General features: G+C 38.3%; 1 protein-coding gene across 4 annotated transcripts in view; it reads left to right on the top strand.

The window, feature by feature from the left end:
- LOC131434914 (uncharacterized) overlaps positions 1-21,762 on the top strand; it is a 100,259-nt gene extending 78,497 nt beyond the window's left edge. For all 4 annotated transcript variants that reach the window (XM_058602189.1, XM_058602188.1, XM_058602190.1 and 1 more), the window contains 2 exons: positions 20,422-20,978; positions 21,042-21,762. In XM_058602189.1, coding sequence (XP_058458172.1) covers positions 20,422-20,978; positions 21,042-21,104 — 620 coding nt within the window. In that variant the 3' untranslated portion in view covers positions 21,105-21,762. The remainder of the gene's footprint in view (positions 1-20,421; positions 20,979-21,041) is intronic.
- Positions 21,763-24,818: the final 3,056 nt, after the last annotated feature.

Genomic DNA, 24,818 nt, shown 5'->3' on the forward strand with positions numbered 1-24,818 from the left:
TCATATATACCAAAATGGATCTCACTCACTTTTCTCAACGATGGTTTAACCGATTTCCACAAACTTAGATTCAAATGAAAGGTCTTGTGTCACCTCAAATATTTCCGGATGCAACAAACATTTAAATCGTAATTTAGAGTGCGTAGTAGAAGAGTTTGTGTGTCATGTTAGTTGGTGGCTGTTCGAACCGACTTTGATTATACCGGTTCCCGGGTTCCGGTGCCGGAAGTGCATATAATAGTGAATTCATTTCGTTTTCTTAAGGATGACTTACTCAATCAAAGCACTGTTTTAATCTGTATGTTATGCATAAACAATCTCTTGGTTTCTTTCAAAAATTGAAGAGAAAAATTTTTTATAGAATACAACAATATTATATACATGAGAAAGGCATCATTACACCAATAGGTGGATTAAAACAGGTTTTATATTTATTGTTGAGAAAACTTCAGTCATAATGAATTCATATTGATAATGCGTATGTGGCAGATTACGACTACAACATGCACGGATTTTTTACGCTTGTGCTATTTATTTGACATAATGTTCGATTCAGACGATCCGCCTCCTTCCGTCACCGTCACCGGAACGTCAGCTTCCGTCAAAATTAGTTTGATATTTTCTTTACCGGAACGTTCACACGATCCGTCCGTCAAGACGTTCCGTGACGGTGACGTTACGTGTGAATGGCTCCATTGAAATGCATGTAAATATTGTTGACGGTGCCGGTGACGGAGATTGACTGTGACAAAAGAAGACGGATCGTCTGAATCGTACATAATGGTTATTTTGTGCTTAGTATGTTCCCTTTTCATTTATATTTTGTATTAATCGACGCCTTGGTTTTCAAAACCTCGTGCTTTATTCGATTGTGCTATTTGTCTACTCTAAAAAGTTAGTCGTCTTTGACAGATATACATTTGTTGATGCTTTCGATGAACAATGAAAGAACAATTGTCGCTAAGGAATTTTACCAGTTGATAATGCAGTTGGCCTCAATCCAACAGCCAATTAATATTTCTTTTGGCTCTAATGCTAGTTAATTTCAATACAACAGACAGCGAAAGGGTTAAAACAACTGTCCAATTTTCTGGCAGCGATGCCAGGTGTAATTTTAAGCGTCTGCGTATTAGAAATGGTATTATGCGACTTCAATATTTAGAAGTATGACGAAAAAACCAAACGAAAAAGCTTTAGTAATAGCAAACGTCATTAAAATGGACGATTGTTTATAAAAATTTCGAAAATCTGCAAAAAAAGTCGGCTTAATTGCAAAGTCTGCTAAAAAACGAAATTGCAAATTTACCTACCAATCTGCAAACCTGGCATTCGTGGTTCTGACGCTGATTATTTCGCTATCCTGCGACGATTCCGTCGCATTCTATGTCCAGCTAGGTCCAGCTGAAAACCACTATGTCGTTGAAAGGTTTATGCCACATGTAAAATTCATAATTTTTTCCTGTGTGTATATCGTATGAATAACTACTACCACAGATAACAGATATACAGGCTCACATATGAACTGTGTGTAAAATTTGCTCAATCAGCATGGCGAACACTTGCAGATGTCACCACGATCGACACGAGGTGCCACCGCTATTTGGGTGCCGCTTTCACTTGAGACACAACTTTGGGTGCAACCAAAGACATCATATTAACAAGATATGCAGCTCGAACATTTCTCGAACAAATCATTGGCAACATCCTTTTTTGCGAGCATGGTGCCCTCAGGTGAGTCCGCATTGAATCTCTTGCATATAAGTAGAGGAGAGAAATGTCAAACTAGTGCGCACCAAAATAGCAGCACTGCGCACCCATACAATTGACATGATATATTGAATGTGATGCCGTGCGATGGCGTTACTGAACTGAAGATTGATTTCGCTCCAAGCTGACAGGGTCTGGGTGCAACATTCACTTCTCGCTAGATTTTTGTTTTGCTTTTGGTTAAAATGACAAGTTTATTTTTGTTTTATTCCGATCGGATTCTCGTGTGATTTATGCGACATGGTAATAAAATTGTCTTTAACACTTAGGGAAATCGTGTGATAAGTGTTAAAATTGTTGTATTTGGAATATTTCTACAACTGGCAGGAGGATTTTGTTATCGTTCCGGAACGTAGTTGAACGTTTTGAAAGATCGCGGCGAACAGTCGAGTAGGTGGCCATAGTGTTTCCAACGTATAGCAAATTTGAAATTTACACAGGATTTTGAAAAATTTTGTTCGAGCCTGTATATCTGTTATCTGTGCTACTACAATTGGAATGTATATCATAACCATGATAACATCTTATTTTTACATTGTACTTATTGTTTTAACTAGTGCCATGATATTTTTGAAATTTCACTTCTGGTTCTTTCGGTATTATGGTTAAATTGACAATAGTGAAGATCATTCGAACATGCAAAAATATTCAAAAGTTATATTATATAAAATTTCGATGCAAGAATAACAAGAATGCATGAAATACTTGATTCTGAGTCAATTTTTCCAGCAGTGGAACGAGCGATTTCTAGCAATCGATTTTGATTTTGAATATTAGTTACTTCCAGCTACTTGTTAGTGCAAGAGCTTGTTATTTGATCGCTTGTAGGCATTCACAATCACCAACTCGTTGCTCTCTTTAACGTTTTAATGTTTCCTTTTTGTTTCTGTTACGAAATCGATCATGTAATAAACCAGAAGGGTTTTTTACAGCTAATTTCTTGGGGAATAATACAGTTCCTATAAAAGTGTAGAAAATACATTATATAAAAATTACATAGAAGTATTTGCACAGAAACTTAACCGAAAAATCTTTAGGAAATTTTTCGGATATTATTTCCGAATAAGCTTCCATATCCTTATTATTGACGATGTATCGATTGACTACGACATGCGCCAAGTGTTTACGATGCTCCAAATAGAGTTCTCCATGTTTTGTAGCTAATGTAACAATTTTTCCTTTATTATTATTTCTTATGAAATTTACTCACTTGCAATACCAATGCTGAAGCACAACTACGCACTATTACAAAATAAACACTTATACAAGATATCGCAATTTCGTCGTTGGAATATGAAATCTGACACTGTAATGAAGCCTGACACTAAAAAAACAGACCCGTTGATTGACAATTTGTATAGTCGCGCTGAGAAAATACATAGTCTGTTGAAAAACACCATACGACGATGTTCTTTCTACATAAATTATGTTGATATGAACAATATGTGTAGTGTTTTCAAATTTGACAATCTCTATCCAACTATATATTTATTCATGGTAACATTATTATATTCTGAAGAAGAGCTTACTCACATGGTAGTCATAACTACATCACTTCTCAACTTTATGATGACCAAAAGTTCAACTTCACATTATTTGTAATTGTCATTGGGACTTTTGTGTTCTTATTTCAATGATTGTCAGAATTACCACGCCAGGAAAGTCATAAAGACAAATAGTATAGTCAAGTAGTATATTATCTAGTGCTTATCACAATATAGATGGCAAAAAATCAGATATCATGATCATGATGATGGTCGTTACTATTATTTGAGTGCATAGTTGAAATGACCCTGTCTCTTCCTAACGAAATAGAATACGAGGAAATATCAAAACACCACAACACAAATTTCGTAGAAGCAAAACGTAGATTAAGTACATTAAACTGACAAAATATATTGAATATAGAAGAAAATGTCAATCAAGAAGTGCAAAAATTCTAATAATTCTAAAAATTAACAAGAAGTCACAATAGCAAATTTTCTGTACTCGCAATTGGAAAACCTGAAAAATAGAAAGCAGAAATCACATAAGACTTATAGAAAAGATAAAAGTGTTATCAATCTACAAAACTACTTCGACATTTGGAATAACTTGAAAATTGCAATGAACTCGGCACTCGAAGAATATAACCTTAAAGTTGGAGCGAAATCAAAGAGCATCCAAAAAAGCATAAAAAAACTGAAAAATAACAACCTTCCTTCCCAAATAAACCTTGATGGAACCACAGGAAATATAGCACTGAAATTTGCGATTTATTTGCTATTTTTTTCTAAAAACTACATATGATGCCGAGACAGACCGTGAACGTGACTACTTTTCCTTCATACCGGAGCTTTCTAATGACATCAGTGTTAATCAATTATCAAAGCAAGAAATATTCACTGGACCAATGGAATAGCACCAATATTTTTGAAACAATTAGCAACTTACCTCACAACACCATTATACCATATCCTCAATTTATCTCGAAGAATAGGAATATTTCCAGGAACATGGAAATTCTTCTTCTTAGTACCGGTCTTCAAATCAGGCTTAAATTCAGATATACGTAACTATCGAGGGATTGCCATTATCTCGTGCATTCCAAAATTGTTTCAAACAATGATCAACTGGAAAATATTTCAACAAGTGAAAAATTACATAACCCCAAAACAACATGGCTCTTTTAAATGTCGCTCTACTCCAACATATCTCTTCGAACTTATTACATTCACTTTGGAAGCTAAAGACAATGGAAACTGTGCAGAAACTCTTTATACTGACTTCAGCAAAGCTTTCGATAGAATTGACATACCATTATTACTATTCAAAATTTAGAAAAAAATATAGCATTGAACAAAAACTTTTTTTCTCATTCGTATCCGAGTAGTCGTCCGCGATACACTTGTTTTTATTTTTTGCTCCGTATCAGGACGGTATTAATTACAAAATCTCGAGTGCCATTTCTGTTGTGAGATCTTTCTTAGATTTAATAAGTGATCGGCAGACAGTTGTGTGCTTCAGCGTTTCTACCTGTCGGCACCAAGAGCATCGGTACCAGCAGTCGTTGATCCATCAAGGTCACACGAGGGAAACAATCGAAGCGAACACATCTATCGGCTCAACAAACCATACCGGTGAATTAGTGTTTTCCTTATTTTTATCTTCAATTCTTTCTAATTCTTACTACCCTATATATTTGCTCTATTTTTCTTGTTTATATGGGAGATATGTCTTCCGATGGGGGGAACCCCGGGGAAGATGATGATATACCTGTGAATGTGGAACAGTTAGATGAATATTCTGATGGTGACACATCTGACACGGTTATCCCCGCCACCCCTTTGGAAAAACCACCCCTCCGTCGGAAGGTCTATCAGGATGACGGATCGAATGGCCCGTGGGTGGTGTAGCGTTGTCTTTATTATATCTCTTCAAATGTGGTTTATTACAGTATGTAAATGTATGAGTATCAAGGTGATGGTTATCTACGTCACATCTCCCCTTCGAAAAAAATGAATATGAATTTACTTATAAGTTTAGTCGTTCAATCGGTTTCACCAATCTGCCAGATCTTGTTATGGTTTGCGGCACGTGATCTGTGTTGTTCTGACCTCTGGCTGCTTCCATCTCCGCTAGTTGAGTTTTCTCGCCGAACTGATACTGCTGTCGTTGCTCTCCTAGACCAATTTCAACCTGCCTCTGGGGTAACAGGAACGTCACAACTGACATCGGGCTGAGCGTTGATAAGTGTACTTGATTTTTTCACGTGCTTTGTGTTTCTGCGGTAAATGTCTCCTTGATCATTTTCGACGAGGACCGACCTCGGCGTATCTGACCTTGCGATTACTCGTCCAGATTCCCAGGTGTTCGTGAGAGGATTCTGCAACTGCACGCGATCATTTATTTCGAGGGGTTGACGAACGTGAGCTGAACGATCGTAATAGGCCTTCTGTTTACATCGTTCCGCTTCCAAACTCTGTTTGACGTCTTCTATCACCGTTGGTTTGAGTTTGTGACTAGCAACCGGTAGAGGTGAGTTGGTGATTCGGCTCATCAGTCGTAGATTTGGAGTTTCAAGTTTCACGATAGTTAAGTAACGCTAACTGCACTGAGCTGTTGTCTTCATGACACTTTTTCAGAATATTCTTCGCTATCTGTACAGCACGCTCACTTAACCCATTGCTTTGAGGATGGTAAGGACTAGAAGTTATGTGTTCAAACTTCCACTTTAACGAAAAGTTCTTGAATAGCTACGAGGTGTATTGTTTGGCGTTATCGCTGTAAAATTCTTCAGGCGTCCCCCAAACAGCGAACCATGATTGCAGATGTTCGATCACTTCCGAAGATTCCAACGATCTTAGTTTTTTGAAGTCGATCCATCCAGAATAGCTATCAATGATAACTATGTAATTTGCGCCATTGAAATGGAATATGTCTGAGCCCACAATTTGGAACGGGTATTCTGGAACTTCCCTGATTATCATTGGCTCTTTCACGTTGCTGTGGCTATGCCTATTGCAAACTCCACGCTGTTCCACGAACCGTTCAATATCACGACCCATGGATGGCCAGAATACTAATTGTTTTGCCCTCTTGATGTTGGATTGTATACCGAAATGACCAGCATGTACTATGTCTAACGCCTTTCTGCGTAGCTTCTCTGGAATCAACAAACGGTCTCCTTTGAAAATTATACCCTCGTACGTAGAAAGCTCATCGCGATAATTCCAATATTGTCTGAGTGTTGGGTCGATCGTTTCAGGAAGTTTTGGCCAGCCGGCATTAATGGTTTCAGTGAGTTTCCGAAGAGTGGCATCTTCGCTAGTTTTCTCCGCGATATCCTTCATCCAAGCTTTGGACATGTTGAGACAGACGTGCACTTCTAGTTGATCTTCGTTTTCCGGTATTGGATTGTCCACGTCTCGACTTAAGGTATCAGCAATAGGCACGTTGTTTCCTCGAACATATATTATTTCTGGAGCATAGGGTTGTACGTCAAGAATAATCCGCTTAAGTCTTGGAGGAGCTTTGTCGAGAGGTTTTTTGAATATCGACTCTAATGGTTTATGGTCGGTGTGTACCGTCACTGGTTTTCCAAAAATATAAGCGTGAAATTTTTGGCAACCGAAGCGAATTGCAAATGCCTCCTTCTCAATTTGTGGGTAATTTCGTTGGGATGATGTCAACGATTTTGATGCGTATGCAACTGGATGTCCATCTTGCAGCAACACGGCTCCCATAGCATGAGAGCTGCAATCGACCGAGAGTATGCTTTGCTTGGTGACATCATAGAATTTCAGAACTGGTAATGAAGTCAAACGATGCATTATTTTATTGAACGCTGCTTGTTGTTCCTGTGCCCATTGCCAGGTAACGTCCTTCTGCAAGAGCTGCCTTAGAGGTGCTGTAATTTGGGAGAGATTAATGATAAACTTTGACAGATATGTTACCATTCCCAGGAGGCGTTGTAATTCTTTCTTATTTTTAAGTACTCTCAATCTTCGAATCGCATCAATTTTTTCATCATCAGATTGGAGACCTTCCGCTGAGACGATATGTCACAGGTAGCGTACTGATTTTATGGCAAATTGACATTTGTCGGAAATCAGTTTCAAACCAGCGTTTCTTAACTTGCCGAGCACCTTCTCGGTGATCTCGTTCAGCTGGTCCTGTATTTTGGCATAGATCAGGATATCATCCATCGACACGTCAGTTCCATTAATTCCGTCTAATAATGTTGCAATTAGATTTTGGAAGACTTCGGGTGCTGATGCTAGACCAAACGACAGACGCAAACATGAGTAACGACCCCACGGGGTGCCGAATGTCAGATACTTCTGGGATTCCGGTGCTACTTTAACTTGCCAGAAGCCTTTTTTGCAATCGAGGATAGTAAACCACTTAGCTTTTCTAATTCTCGCTGCAATTTCCTCGACGGTGCGTAACTGGAAGTGCCGACGAAGAATATTTCTATTTACATCAGTCGGATCGATGCACAAACGGATTTTGTTGTTTTTGCGTACGACGATCATGTTACTAACGACGGGTGTAGGTTCACCTTGCTTGATTATCACACCCATTTCGACCATTCTATCTAACTCTGCCTTCACTTCATCGCGTATCTTGTGCGGAATTGCTCGTGTTGGACGGATCTCGAATGTTGCCTCCGGTTTAAAGTCTAACTTGTACTCGAAATTCTTGAAACAACCCAGTCCATGGAAAATATCATCTTGGCTGTTGATGGAATTAATGCGCTTTATCAATTCCATTTCTACGCAGGATTGTTTGCCCAGAATCGGGACGACTTTCAAATCAACTACCTTGAAAGTAATATCGGCTTTGCGTTTATTCACGAACCCTGTCACCGTTAGTTCGCCTTTCACTTTAGTTTTTTTCTCCGTTGTACGAAACGATGTACTTTGTTTTCGAATTTTTGAACTGTTTACTAATTTTCTTTGCAACATTTAATGGTAGTACGTTGCACTGTGCTCCGCAATCTAGCTTACATTTCACCTTCATGTTATCAATTATTATATCTTCGAACCAATCGCCATCATCATCATCTGCATCGACTGCGTGCAGGTACAGATCGACCTCTGCCTCGGAAGAGTCTTCTTCATAATTTTCCAGTATTGTGGCAGCTGTTTTTTCCTTGGGATTTTTCTTGTCCAGTTCCTTCTTCCTTATTTTAAAGCAACACTTCGCAAAATGACCAAATCATTGACACTTCGAACTCTGTTTTTTGTAGGCTGGACAACTTTTGTCGTGAATACGACTTACTTTACTATGGGGCGCCTATTCAAAATGTACGCTCTAAGAGAGTGATAAGTTTTTGATAGTGAATATGTCTTGTTGTATCTAACGAATCAACATAATTTTTGCTACATGCCATCGGAAATATGATCACAATTTTATGATAAAATTTTCAGTTGTGTAACATAATCTCAAACAATTCAAAATTAAACTTTTCTGAAATGTTTGATATAAACGAGTATCAAAGAGGATAATTCGTAAGGCGCGTTGGCCTTTCTCGTATTTTTAAAGCTCATAGCTCAGTGATCTGTGAAAGGATTTATATAATCCAGCTACCAATAGAATCGAATTTTATCAACTTAAACGTGTTTAGCAACAGCATTGAAGTATTTCAATAGTACACTATTGAAAAATCTGTCTTATTTGACCCATGTCATTTTTAGTTTCTTTCAATTAAATGCAAATCCAAAATGAAATAATCGACATTAAAATTCTATATGCTGCTATTTTTATAGCCGTTAGGACCACTCATTAGTGAAAAAGCTACAAACGAAATCACGTAAAAAGAAACCTCCTAACAAAAATTGGATCAGTTTGGATTCAATCGCCACTGCGAGCAGATGTATTGTGTGTCGTTTGCAAAGCTAGTTTCGCTTCCGACAAGAGCGATTGCGTCACAGCTGCCAGTTGTTTGCATTGGTGCAAAACCAACGAAAAGAGGACAACGGTGGGGAGCATCACACAAAAACAGCCGTTCTAATGGCTCTAAAAGTTTGCTAAAGAACTATTAGGATTTCTTGCTAGCAAATCGAAGATAAATATCCTCAGCTTAGTGCAAATCTAGAACAGTTTGATTAGATTTGTGCACTTTTCGCTGTGTGAAATTCACAGTAATCGAGATCAAGTGAAGCCTTCTTTGTTTTTGTGAAAAATGTGAAAAAAGGGAATGCTTGCATAATTCATACAATTGATCAACTAATTGATATTTGGGAGTGTTAAGGAACATGTCAATTGTTTTCGTATTCACGCCATCCAGTTATGTCTCTGACATTACCCACCCGGTTTTTTTTAGTGTGTTTCGAGCCACAGCGTTTACAGAGGAATAATTTACCATCGTCGTCCGATCTAACAGTGTTGCAGCCCCGATTTTCGGAATCCATTTCCTTCAAAGTTTCGGTCGTCTTCTCACTTGCTTTGCAGATCTGGATTGCTTTTTTCTAATGTTAGTTTTGAGTCACTCAACAATTTTTCGCGTACCTTTTGGCTGGAAATTCCGAGGACGATTTTGTCTTTCAGCGTTGATATCCATGCCCTCATGTACTGTACCGAAATCACAATCACGGATTGCCGCTCGCAGTTTGATTAGAAAATCATCAAAACTTTCACCCGGCTGTTGATCCGTTTTCAGGAAAATGTACGTACTATATGTCGGGTTCGCTGTTGGACAATATGCATCATTAAAAGCTTTTTTGATAGCCTCCGGATCGTTCTTTTCCTCTTCCGTTAGCTGCAAGCCTTTGAATGTTCCAATGACATCTGGACCAAGGCTATTCATTAGAATTCCCACTTGGCGTGCTGCTGGTAGGTCCTTAATTCCGGATGCTTGTTCGAACCATGTATACTGTTGAATCCAATCCTTCCAGATTCGGGCTTTTTCGGAATTGTTTTGAATGTGAATATGTTCCGGTGGGTGAGTAAAAAAAATTTGCACTGGTGCTAGGTTAGGTACGACTTCCTGTCGTGTACTAGTTATTTTCTGCGGATTGACTCGATACTATTGATAATAAATGATTCCGCGATCCGATACCAGTTTTTGGGTTTTGCGATATTTTTTTATACTTTCCGGAATCTATACTTTATAAATTTTCCTATTTTTCTCGTTAATTAAAAAAACACACTCCCGACACCATGTAGCGTTGTCTTTATTATATCTCTTCAGATGTGGTTTATTACAGTATGTAAATGTATGAGTATCAAGGTGATGGTTATCTACGTCACAGGTGGTATACTTCTGGCACATACCTAAATCTCTTAGAGTCCTTAATATAGCTCAAGATCTGACTAAGCACTACTCGGCAGTGAAACACATTGACAAGGTGTCCCCAAATAAACTGCGCGTTATAGTGACTGATCTGAAACAAGCAAACGATATTGCTAGCAATGAGATCTTCACGAGGGAGTATCGCGTCTACGTACCTTCTCGGATGGTGGAGGTCAACGGTGTGGTTCGCGAATAGAGTTTAACGGTTGAAGATCTAATGAATAATGGGATTGACCGCTTCAAGCATGTCGATCTTCAACCAGTGAAGATATTGGAGTGCAAGCAATTGCACTCTAAATCGACACAAGATGGGAAGTACTAAAGACCAATTTTGTCCTCTTGAAACCTTCCTCGCAAAGGTCTGAAAATACTACAAAGTGAACATCAAAATGGAAATAAAACATTAAAATGAACCAAAAAAATCCGTAGAACCCAAACCAATACTTCCTGGATTTCTAAAATACAACCAGGAATTTCCTGCGCTTCCAGAGACACCGAAAACCTCAAGTGATCCCAAAATACAACCAGAAAATCAGACAAACTCTGGATTACTAAAATTCTCTGATATCGTGGACTGGATATTAACAGTCTTCAATATAACTGATTTTCTTAAAAGTATTCTAACGGCTTTATTACCAATAGTAAGAACATTTTTAAAACAGTTGACAGAACAATGGCTCCTTCTTGCAGCGATCGTATCTATCGATGACTGAACTACCTACAGAAATCGAGAGTATGATCACTATACTCCAGTGGAATTGCAGAAGTATCATCCCAAAACAAGATTCCTTCAAATTTTTGATAAATTCTGATAAAAATAAACTGTGATGTATTTTCATTGTGTGAAACATGGCTTACTTCAAATATAGACTTTGACTTCCAAAATTTCAACATTATACGACTGAATCGAGGAGACTACTATGGAGGGGTACTTTTGGGGATCAAAAAATGCAATTCATTTTATCGAATTAACCTCCCCTCGATCCCGGTCATTGAAGTTGTTGCTTGCCAAATCAAAATTAGAGGCAAAGATCTTTGTATAGCTTCTATCTACATATCTCCCTGAGTCTAGATAGGGTATCGACGACTTGTAGACATCATGGAGCTTCTTCTCACCCCGCGGTTAGTTTCAGGAGACTTTAACTCGCATGGTACGGGGTAGGGCTGCCTATATGATGATAACCGTTCTTCGTTAATTTATGATCTGTGCGACAACTTCAATATGACAATTTTAAATACGGGTGAAATGACACGCAATCCAAGACCGCCAGCCCGCCCTAGTGCGCTGGACTTATCGCTTTGCTCGACCTCACTACAGCAAGATTGCAAGTGGAAGGTAATCCCTGATTCCCACGGTAGTGATCACTTGCCGATTTTGGTTTCAATATCCACTGGTGCACGAACACCGACATCAGTCGATATGACCTATGATCTCACGAAAAACATCGACTGGAATTCCTATTCGACTCGACGATATTCCAAGCTCTCGAAACGAAACAACCATATTCGCTAGAAGAAGAATACAAATTCCTCTGTGGAATACAGTCAGTCGCATGCGAAATGTAACCATTAATAATGAGTCTGTAGAATATTCGAATCACTGGATATTTGATTTCGCCAAAAAAGTTTGCCCTGATTTTGTTCATGAACTAAACACCTATCGCCCCGCGCCCACCCGATGTACTGGTAACGATACCCCATTTTCGATGACGGAGTTCTCTCTTGCCCTCGTATCATGCAATAACAATGCACATGGGTGCGATCAAATCAAATTCAACTTACTTAGAAATCTTCCCGATATCGCGAAAAAGCGTCCGTTGAACTTATTCAACAAGTTTGTCGAACAGAACTTTATCCCCCAAGACTGGAAACAACTGAAACAAAAATTCCAAAAAAGAACCAACTTTCTCCGTACAGTAAGCGGAACTTGGTAGGGAGCTCACCCAACAGATCTAATAAGGCTGTACCAAACAACGATATTATCAGTGATGGAGTATGGATGTTTCTGTTTCCGTTCCGCCGCGATAATACATTTTATAAAGCTGGAGACAGTCCAGTATCGTTGTTTGCGTATAGCCTTAGGTTGTATGCAATCGACTAATACGACTAAAAACCGTTTTTTTTTATCTCTCATATCGACAACTCATTCGATGTAGTGTCTTAAATTATCGATAACTTTGAACGGCTAGTCGACCTTAATTCTCAGACCCGATTTATGACATTGTACTTAGATTTCATGTCACATAACAATAATTCTTCTTCATACAATCCTCAGAGTGTTCATTTCTTTGATACTTTCTTCTACTGTGTTTTTCGACACTTCCATGAAAGATGAAAGCAGATATTTGTGTAGTTCCGGATCCCGTACGCCCTCAAGTGATTCCAAACACTCTTAATGACAAATTTAGAGAATTCGACTGTAATAAAATGTTTTACACTGACGGATCACATCTCGACGCGTTCACTGACTTCGGTATATTTAATGAAAATTTCACCGCCTCCTATAAACTCAGTGGCCCAGCTTCAGTGTACGTCGCAGTACTAGCTGCAATTCAGTATACCCTTGAGATCATTGAAACTTTGTCTGCAGACTATTACTTCATTGTATCGGATAGTCTCAGCTCTATCGAGGCTCTTCGCTCAGTGAAGCCTGGAAAGTACTCGCCGTATTTCCTGGAGAAAATACGGGAACAACTGAGTGTTTTATCTGAAAAATCATATCGGATTACCTTGGTTTGGGTCCCATCACATTGTTCCGTAAGGGGCAATGAGATGGCGGACTCACTGGCCAAGGTGGGTGCATTTCATAGTGAAACCTATGCAGATCAATCTGCTTCAATGAATTTTTCAATCATTCTCGTCAAGAGGCACTTGTCAGCTGGCAAACCTCCTGGAATGATGAAAGTCTAGGACAGTGGTTACATTCCATTATACCGCAGGTATCGACGAAAGCTTGGATCCGAGGGTTGGATGTGAACCGAGACTTTATTCGGACAATATCAAGGCTTATGTCCAACCACTACTTGCTCAAAGCGCATCTTTATCGTGTGGGCCTTACTGAGAGTAATCACTGCGCTTACGGTGACGGTTGCGGCGACATCGAACATATTGTTTGGGTGTGCTCCGAGTATTGTGACGCCAAACTCCAGCTAATCGATTCCCTTCGGACCGAGGTAGACCACCTTATGTTCCAGTCCGTGACGACCCGATCTTTACATGACCTACCTCTATAACTTCTGAAAAGCCATAGACGTGCAAATCTAGTGCCCTCTTTTTCTCTTCATTCTACAGCCCACTGTACCAACTCATACTTTTCTTCTATGGAACGGTATGGTATACGATGAACGATTCCTCGGACTGCAGAAAACGCCAAAAATGTCCTACAGTGCTGGTCAACCACTACTACACCACAGCCCAACATTTTTTTTTATTCAATAATATAATTATTTTTAAGGCACACTGCTTAAGCTCTAAGGTGCCAAGGACTTTTTCTAATTTTATTAACGACTAACTTAAAACTAGGATAGTATGATTGGATAATGTTGTATTGGGGTCGCAGTGGTCGACTTTGGCAGATCCAAATCTTCGCTGGCGATCGGCACCGGCCGGTGGATGGAATATATCATGAGTCTTCCAGATGACGTTGGCCGCATCCCTCGGTCCGTGTCGGTCCGCGGGAAACACCCCCAGGCTACGAATACCCGGAGGGTGGCCCGCATGTCCACAACCCAACATGAAACCACATGAAAAACCCAACCGGGAAACGCAAAACCAAACTGTGCATAAATATGAACTCTTAATGACTAGATTTATTGATGATCAGGCCCCACCCTTTCGATACTCCTTTACTAACCCTAGGGGAGTAAGCCACCCCTTAATATGGCTTTTCTTCCATCTCTTTCTAACAATAAGACCAACGGCCACGTTAAGCTAACCGCAATGAGCCAAATAAAAGCATTTTCTAGAAAAAAAAACTTTTGAAATGGCTTGAATCATATCATACAAAACATACTCCAAATCAAATATCGCTTCAGGTGTTCTCCACACGGAAGTTCTATAAGAAGGTAAACCGTTCACGTAGAGACTACACGCCACAGGCTGAAATGTGTAGAGATCCCGAGCAGAGTGTGAGATCAAATAGAAAACTCATTTTGATGTTGTGATGTTCGCATTTATCGATTACTCAATTTGCTGTTGTTTTGGTCGTTTTAAGTGGCAAAACATCAAAATCGAAAGCAAAAAGATATCCCGATGATAGCAAAAAGAAAACTATTTTTGCTAACAGCGAAAGCAAACTGAAATCTAAATAAGATATAGATTTTTTCTTGTTGATAGCAAAACTAGTTTTCAATTTGAAGTTATTATCAAACAACGAAAACAAAACTGGAATGCATAATCAGTTATTGATTTGCTTTAAAAAGACATTACTGAAAACAAACAAGTCGCGAGCATAAGCTAAAAATAGATTGGGCAAAAGACCCGGGATAGTATACCTTTAGGCGATATTACTTGCAACAATAAAAAAAGCGTCAAAAGCACCAACACCTCCCCACAGAGAGAGACTTGGGTTTCGAACCTAGGTGATTTGGATTCCGAACTCTCTGCGAATGCTATGGACTGTGACGTTAAGCTGTGAGTAGATGGAGAATTTTCGATCATATGACAAGCAGTGTTGATTCACAAAGCTGTATACAGGTAGTTCTAGCCGACGCACACTCGTTTCGTCGCATCCGTCCCGCAACCATCGTGAATGGAAGTGCGGCTATTTGATAGGTATGAAAATGTGCTCTTTGTCTTTCTCGTCTCCAGAAACTGTAGCATGTGAACATCATAATAACAAATTGAGTTATTTATTTGATCTCACTCTACTCGAGTATGTAATCACTTTGAAATACGAATTTCTAGGCTCAGGAGGGCGAGCGCTTTAGAGTGAAGTCTTTTACAGCAAAGGCTTACTGGAAACGTGAATTAGGAATCTGACAATAAGCAATCTCAGATCATATGTTATTTCGATTAAAAAAAAATATCTTACTTATTTCGAAGTGATATAACGAGTATCTCACTTCTGCTCACAGACAGCATCACACTGATTTAGCAAATTTTTAATTCTTGTGTAGACTTAAATTCGGGATCATTAAGCGAATTATTTAGAGAATAGGGTTTTCAAACTAGTTTTCTAAGTTTTGCAAATATTAATGCAAAATCGCTGTACAATATGGAGCTAGTGTGCTAAAATATGATCTAGCTCAGAACCTGAAATCTTCAAAGCTTTTTTTCTGAGGAAAGTTGTGCGGGATGTCAAGGTCTACATTATGAAAAATATGTTAGTTAGGAATTTATTCGCCAAGCGCTCGAAAGTTTCTGATAGAAGACATATTACGCTATATCTCTGAAACATGATGATTTATAACGTCGTTGATTGGAGTTAATAAAATTCTTTGATTTGGTGGCGCTAAAATGCAATCAAATATTCAAACTGTTTAGAGATGTTTTTGAAAGGTTGGGTCAAAAAGAAGGGATGGGGGGGGGTTTGTGTGGTTATGAAAAAAATCACATAACTTGACGAGAATCGACACGTTTTGAAGATCATAGAAACATTTTGCATACCTAGAATTGTCGAGGGGTGAATGCAGCAAGTGTAATGGGGGGTGTAATGTTTTTAATGTTATAACTCCGAAACTACTGAACGGATTGCTATCAAATTTAGCACAGATACTTCTTGCTCTTCAGAGATGGTCATAAGTGTATTTTTATGGCGATATAGACTAGGCGAAAAGAGTCTGGAAAATCAATTTTCATTCCTCCCCCTCCTCTCTTTTTTGACGAGCACAGATACTTTTTACACTACTCAGAGGGCAGAGAGCTGTTGCAAGTTCACTAACAAAAGAGGAGTTTAATGTAAAATTCATTGGACGAGAAACGATACTTCTTGATTAATACAGATACTACCTTCACATCAAAATAGATTAAAGGGTTATTTCAAGGAAGGAGTGTAGCAAGTGCCCCAAACATGGGAAGTATAAAGTGAATTGATCGTATTTTATGAAAAAATTATACTTCTTGACTAGTACTGCATATTTCTAGCAACTAAGTGATTACGTGGAAATAGGTTGTGCTTCACTACGCTCTGAGTATTTCAATGGTCAGAACAATTCCTAAAATTGTTTTTGCGGCCTTGTATTTACGAAACATTTCCGAGCAACGCCGGGTAATTCAGCTAGTATGATATAACGAAGAGCGTATTATTCAAAAAACTTGTTAGTTGATGCACGAAAAAACAATCACTTTGGCAATACCGATACTCGAATTCTGAACCACAGACAATAACGGTCAAAACATCAACCGAAAATAATAGTCAGAACATTTAACATCTTTTTTTTTAAATAAACGCGAAAACTGTTAAAGAATCTGATATTTAACGTACCCCACCAGAAGGGAATCGTTGACGTCAAATGTATTTTTCATATCAAGTTCCTGACGAAGGTCTTTCTGTGGCTGACGATCAGCGAGATGAGAATGACCAAGCCGCCATTCGTTCTTGAAAAAGAATGAAGCCTTTTGGCCGGATCTGGTGAAGGCCCAGTATGCCAGGAGATCGCTAAAGGAGATTCAGATAGACGTGGCACCAATGATTGTCAACCTATTCAACGTCCTCCAGATATGTGGCGCTAAAACAATAATCTCGCAAGTAAAAATATAGAGGATTATTGGTGTAAAAGCTGCAAAAGTGTTGAGAAAAATCTTTTCCTTGATCATGGTTAGGTTCCGGACAACTGCCACACGAAGCATTTTTGAAAAACGCAACATAGAATTAAAGGAATAATTATTCCATTAAAATTTATTTTTGCATTTTTGTATCGCCTAATGGAATTAGTCCTATTTTGATGCATTTATTAAGTTGTTGCTTTTGAATAATCATTTTTGGAGTTTCCCAAAATATTTGCCTCCCAAGTTTTTTTTCTAAAAGTAACAGCAAAATGATAACATAATGTGATATCAATTGAAAAATTGATGAGCTGAGATCAAATTAAGATTTCAATGTGATGTTGCTATCATAATAAGATTTCGATTTGCTCTCGTTTTGATGTTTGACTTTGCTCGGGATACCAGTGGTAACCATCTCTCAAACTAACGTGAGTTGATCGACAGGTGGAAGTAGTACTATGACGAGCATCTGAATGGCGAAGCACAAGATACAGTGAACGACACAGGAACCAATCTGGGTGCACGCTCAGCCGACGACAGATTTCCAGCACTTGACTTGTCGGAAATAAGTGAGGAAATCGACGAGCTGAGGAACAACAAAGCCGCAGGCAATGACCAATTGCCAGGCGAGCTGCTCAAACATGGAAGAGAGGCATTAGCTAAGCTGAAAGCCGCCTACAAAGTACTCTCCCAAACCCTTCGCCGTCGTGTATCACCAGTAGGACCACCAGGAATTCATATGGCCGTACCATGCGGGATTTACTAGAGCCTGCGCCACTGCGGATCACATATTCGCGATAAGACAAGTACTCCAGAAGTGTCGTGAATACAACGTACCCACACATCACCTATTTATTGACTTCAAAGCGGCATACCACACAATCGATCGAGAACAGCTATGGCAGATCATGCACAAATACGGGTTTTCGGATAAACTGACGCGATTGGTCAAAGCAACGATGAATATAACGATGCGCTACGTCCGAGTAACTAGGGTTTCAAAAGAAAGGTGCTGACCATCTATGGCGGAGTGCAGATGGAAAACGGAACGTGGAGACGGCGTATGAATCACGAATTGCAACCTCTGCTAGAAGAACCACCCACTGTACGGACAGCTAAAATCGGACGTCTACGATGGGCTGGGCATGTCATAAGAATGTCGCACAACAGTCCAGTGAAGATGGTTCTCGAATCTAATCCGACTGGGTCAAGAAGAAGAGTAGCGCAGCGAGCAAGGTGGATCGATCAAGTGGAAGGTGATCTCCGAAGCATCCGTGCCTTGAGTGGCTGGCGACGAGCAGCCATGGACCGAGTTATGTGGAGACGTATTCTTGATACAGCAAAGGACACCCCAGGACTATAGCTGTTAGGTTAGGTAAGATCAGGTGTTCCCCAAGGTTTTTCCCACTTCTTTTCATCTTGTACGTAAACGACATTTTCTACTTACTCAAACATCTAAAAGTACTTGTATATGCAGACAACATGAAGCTCTTCATGGAAATAAAAAAAGCTGAAGATGCTGAAGTATTCCAATAAGAAATTAACGTATTCAACATTTGGTGTAACAAAAGCTTATGCCAACTAAACGTTAAGAAATGTAGTTCAATATCGTTTAGTAGAAAAATCATTAACGAATATTTAGGAAACCAAAATGTAGAAAAAAAAGTAAAATAATTAGAGACCCAGGCTTAATCTTAGACTCAAAATTTATGTTCGTGGTGCATTATAATACAATTGTCAATAAAGCAAATAGTATGTTAGGCTTCATTAAACGTTTCAGTCATAATTTTCAGGACCCTTACACAGTAAAATTATTACATACAACTTATGTCAGCGCATATTTAGAATATTGCAGCATAGTATGGAACCTATGTACTTCCGTATACGAAGAACGCATCGAATCTGTTCAAAAACAATTTCTACTGTATGCGTTTCGTAGACTAAACTGGACTACTTTTTCTCTTCCATCATATCAGGCGCATTGTATGCTCATACACTTACAAACACTCGAAGAACGCCGCAAAGCTACAATGCTTTATATCATCAACGACATTATTTCTCAACGAGTAGAATCTGAATCATTGCTTTCACAACTAAAATTTCATGCTCCTAGCCGCCTTGTTAGAAGTCGTCAAATATTCTCGGAAAAAATATGAACAGGTTTTAGCAGATTGTTTGAAATCCCTAATAGGGTACCGAACTCACTTCTGTTCATGTTCATACATGTTTCAAATCGTTCTGCCTTCTTCCGGGAATGCAGAATTGTGTCGCTTTTGTAAAATCTCCAAGCCCAAAGTTTGAATGGGAATTTTGGCACCTACAGATCGTTCAGCATTTTTTCAGGGATGCATAACGATTTGATTCTTTTCGTTTTGTTCATTTTATTCTTTCCTTCCCATGAGGAAAATGAAGAGAAGCCACGACAAGGTACTAATCTCCAACTAACTAGGGTAACGTGTCATTCGACCCAATTATATCCCTGATTCCTGATGGGAAGCGTGAACGAGCGGCTTTGGAAGCCAACGGCAACGTACCTGGTCCATCGAGACGTTTTTACGAAGAGGATGACAATACTCCTCATGTTTCAAATAGTGTAAACAATTCGAGCGGAGAATCGGAATCAGCGGGAATCGTGTGAGGGTGAGCAGGTATACTAATGTTTGCAGTATATAGAATATGTAGTGTATGTAAATATGTAACAACCATGCAATTACTTAAACAGGTTAATAGCAGCATCGACATACGATATGTATAAAGATTCGCTTTAATAGAAATATCGGATCCATCTAAGATTTGTACTCACTTAGGCTGTGAACCATTTCGTGATTAATTTTAACTTTTGGTTGAAATCTGACACTCGAGTGGTTATTTCAATGTTGTCAAAAATAACCCCGCTCAAAAGCATGGTTATTTTTGACAGATCGATGATTATTTTCTGACACTGAAAAAAATCTTGCAAAGAAAATGCTAATATCAATTCTTTAGTTAAAATTATTTCCATCCGTCAAACTTGGAAATGGGCCGCAGCTTTAGTTGAATTTAACTAATCGACACAAAATAACCACTCAAGTGTCAGATTTTAACCAAAAGTTAAAATTAACTACGAAATGGTTCACAGCCTTAGGAAGTGATCCACATCAACCCAAAAATAATTAATTTTCTCATTACAGATTCTATTCGAAACGTCATGCAGCACACAGCGCAAAAAGAATATGTTTTTATAACCTCACCCCAAAATATGATAAAAATTAAAAAAATTATCGCCATTGACAACAAAATACGGGCTAAAACCATAGTGCAATGTAATGGCATAAAACAGCAAAGCTTACATAACAGCCACAAGATAAAATCCTCGATAAGCATAGAAAAGTCCTGCGCTATTCAGAACATTGTAAAAAGTGAAAGACAGTTTTTTCTCGGGACGAGTGGTCATCAGGATAACTCCTTTCATACATTGGGCAGTTATTCATTAAAATCGCCTACTACGGTCGACACATCGCTTGGAAGTTCACAAATACAATTTTACCACAATAAAATTTTATCCCTTAAACACTTGAGCTACAGAGATTCGTCAGTGTTTTTCTTAAATCAAGGGAACATTCTCGGGATTGTTACCGAGAACAGTGTAAAACTGATTGACCTAAAAACTAAACAAAAAGGGTTTCTCAACAAGTACATCAAAATAGATCTAGCTAATCACAGGTTGATTGCGGCTTCGAACAAAGAGGTAAAGGGTTTAAATTACTTTTTTGTTTATTTATTGTTGTATAATGCTAAGAAATTATTTCAGATACTTACCGCTTGTGGAAAGGAGATACGCCTAATTGATATATCATCTCATAGTATATTATGAAATAGCAAGATATAATTATCTCATCATCTAGAAGATGTCGAACATTATACCAAATACAAATAATAATACCCCTAGGTCCCATACAAACGGATCGTTATTATTTGGTTCATCAAATCATCACGTTGACCTAGCCCATTCCTCTGTTTTATCGAAACAGAGTATAATGTCGTTTTCGTTTTTAAATTGCACTACACCGGTGTAGCGAAAGCTGCACCTAAACCGTTCGTTTTTACCAATTGCACTACACCAGTGCTACACTTTTTCTGCACCGATACCAATGGTGTAGCACTCATCAAAAGTTTGGTGTAGCTCTGTGCAATGGAATCGGTAATTGTAGTCAATGGTTACTGTTTATGTTTTCGTCATTTTTGTTCGTTTATTCATGTCTCAGTGTAGCACTGCACCGGTGTAGTGCAAATTAAAAACGAAAACGCCATAAATCAAAAAATATATCATATCTGGCAACGCAACATTGAGGTTGCTACAAGACGGAAATAGTTCGTTTGTTGTTTTCCACTCTTTTACTGACGTACCTACCAACTCATATTACACACTTCATACGGTTGGAAACGAAGTATACCTAAACAACCTATCTGAGACCACAATTCTTGTAACGTCTTCTAGTGGTGTCTCTGATGAATGAAAAAGTAATACTTGCAGAGAGTAAATAATCAATAAGTGTTTCAATTTACTCTTATTTTCTGTTTCTCAAAATCTGTTTTTTGTCACTAGTAGAAGAACACTTGGTGATGGTAGAACTGAAACTTTTCCACTACTGCTTGAAATTTGAAATACCATTTTTGTGATTACGAGGTGTATCGAGCCGATTCGTTCACATATATTGATACTAACGCATATTTTTGCTGGAAAAGATAATCATTAAGAAAGATTGTACATGTAGATTGTATTTTTTTATTCATAACAGTCAGTCTGACTACATCGTGTAAGATTTTACATCGCCTAGTCTCGGTTCTGACAGAGACACACTTGAGAAAAGCTGGGATTGTTTATCTTGCTTGAATTGTTGAGCCGTAAAATGACTTGGGGCCATCGAACGTATGAAAGTCATATTTCAAATTTTTACACTTGACAGTCGCTTTTCAAATTATTAAATGTCTAATATCAATGCTAGTAAAGATATATCCAAGGCTTCCGGTTGAGATCCAATGTAGATCGAAAAAACAGAAATAATTATTGGTCATGCCAGAATCAAACCACCTAACTACTGATGCTGCATTGATTTCAAACAAATCTCAGCTTACGTTTGAAACGTTTTGTGAGTCTTGCAGTTTTTGCTGGAAAAAGCTGAACCAATAACCACCACCACATCAACTGCATCCTAACGCTGAGATCCTGAATAGAATTCAATATTCGCAATGTACATTCGTACATACACGTTACATTCTATTGCGGTTTTTTAAACTGTAACTCAGCACCAGAGGTGTCAGGTAAAAATCTCAAATATTTGCAGACAGGGTCTGTAAATCTGAAAAAAAATCTGCAGTCAACAAGTATGTCTTGCTGGAAGAAACTTCTCTATAAAGTATGACACGCAAAACTCTGACTTGGCGAGCAAAAAAAAAGGTCGCGGATTTCAAAAGTCTGTATATATAAACGAAAGTCTGCGAGAATTTCAAAAGTCTGCAAAAGTCTGCGAGAATTTCAAAAGTCTGTAAAAGTCTGCACAACAAAACATGTCTGCAGCACTATACCCCAAATCTGCAGATTTACAGACAAATCTGCAGACCTGGCATCTCTGCTCAGCACAGTATTTTTTTTGTTTAAAGTAAATCTTTTACGTTATCGGAACCAACTACTAGTCGGTCAGTTGTAAAAGCACACCTCCACTGTTTATGGAAATGGTTTATGGTGAATTGAATTGTAAATTGGTTTATGGTGAATTGAATTGTACCCTTCAGCATTGCCAGTTGTACAGAAAATTCTCTAGAGTACACTGTCACTCTGACATTGTGTCCTGACAGTGTACCACATAACGCATTCTTAATCGTATTGCGATGTGGATGGTTATGGTTCCGTTGTTGACTGCCCTTCTGTTTCCGACGTATGACTTTCCTTATAAGCCCGCCTACGACAGCGATCCCAAATGCCTAACGTGTTATTCAATTTAACCTTATACTTTTGAGCTTATAATTTTCCAATTATAGTTTCTGTTAATTGTAAAAAATTTTGGGAACACACAAAACCAGTAAAAGCTTTACAACACTTTGGGAAAACCATATTGTAGTATTGTAACTGCTTCGAAAGAGATTTGTTATAAACTGATATTTGTTCTACGATGCATAGCTATTTATATGTGAAGCAGGTAGAATTTAGGTAAGCAATTCGCCGGTACGTACTACGTACGTTGGTTGTAAACAGTAGGTAGTCAACTAGCACATCTCTTTGATTCTACATGTGTTTATTCGTTTTGACGTAGTTACGTTAGTTCTACTGTTCAAATCTTTCAACGAGAACTTAAAATTTCGAATATATCTGTAAATTGGTTTAGCTATAATTTCTTCATTTTTTAAAAGGCACGGATGGGATAGCCATCAATCTATAGGTTTTAATAAGAGCTTTAAAATAAAAATTATCAAAAAAAAACCAAAATAATTAAATTTTTTTGGTTCATTTTGAAATTATTGAGAAAAAAAAATCAGTGTATATTTTTTTTTCAGTGTATAGTTTTTTAAAGTGCCCTATCAATTCCCTACAACTTCTTCCTGGACGTCAATTTTGTACGATTAACGGTTTCCGAATTACAACTAGAAGAACTTGATTATTTGAATGCACCCGTACACTGGTTTAGCTGTAACTTCTTCATTTTTCAAAAGGCACGGATGGGATAGCCATCAATCTGTAGGTTTTAACAGCTTCAATATAAAATTATAAAAAAATTAAAACCCTAATTATTTTATATTTAACTTTTTCGGATTATTTTGTTATTATTGAGAAAAATTTTTTTAAGTGCATATTTTTTTAGAGTGCCCAATCGATTTCCTACAACTTCTTCCTGAACTCAATTTTTGTACAATTAACGGTTTTCGAGTTACAACGATTTGAAAAAGGGAATTTTTGTGAAATGCAAAAATACATACGCCCTTTTCAAATCGGTTCAAAACTTATGGTTTGCCATACTGAAGCCATGTGCAGAGTTTCATCCAAATCAGAGAAGGTCTGAGATTCTGATTTTATCACTTTTTTGTCTACTCATTCCTGGAATTGCTCATATCTTAGAGAATTACATTACACACCCGTACTTTTTTGCATCGAATATGATAACCCAAAACTTCAGGCAATGTATGAATATCTTGAAAATGTATCATAATCGACGGCTGTTCAGAATATTTTTGACCTGAAGGTTATACTCTGTGTATGCTGGGACCAGCTGGGTGTGGTGTATTATGAGCTGATGTAATCAAGTGAAAGGATCACGGAAGAGGTTAAATGTCACCTTATTGATGATTATTTGTTCCGGTCGATGAGTCGTGGCCTGGCTGACCAGCACTTCGCCAATTATGATGAAGTCAAAAAATTAATCGATGCGTAGATTGCGGCCGAACCGGTCGAACTTTTCGAAAAGAGTATCCGTGAATTGTCAGGAAGTTGAAAAAAAGTTGTGGCAAGCGATGGACAAAGGCCTGTACCCAGGATATCGTTTCGGGTGGGGCCCTAAGATAAAAAATTATGTTAAGGACTATGTTCACATTTCAG

The sequence above is a fragment of the Malaya genurostris genome, chromosome 3 (genome assembly GCF_030247185.1).
Source record: "Malaya genurostris strain Urasoe2022 chromosome 3, Malgen_1.1, whole genome shotgun sequence".
In the NCBI taxonomy this organism is placed as follows: Eukaryota; Metazoa; Arthropoda; class Insecta; order Diptera; family Culicidae; genus Malaya; species Malaya genurostris.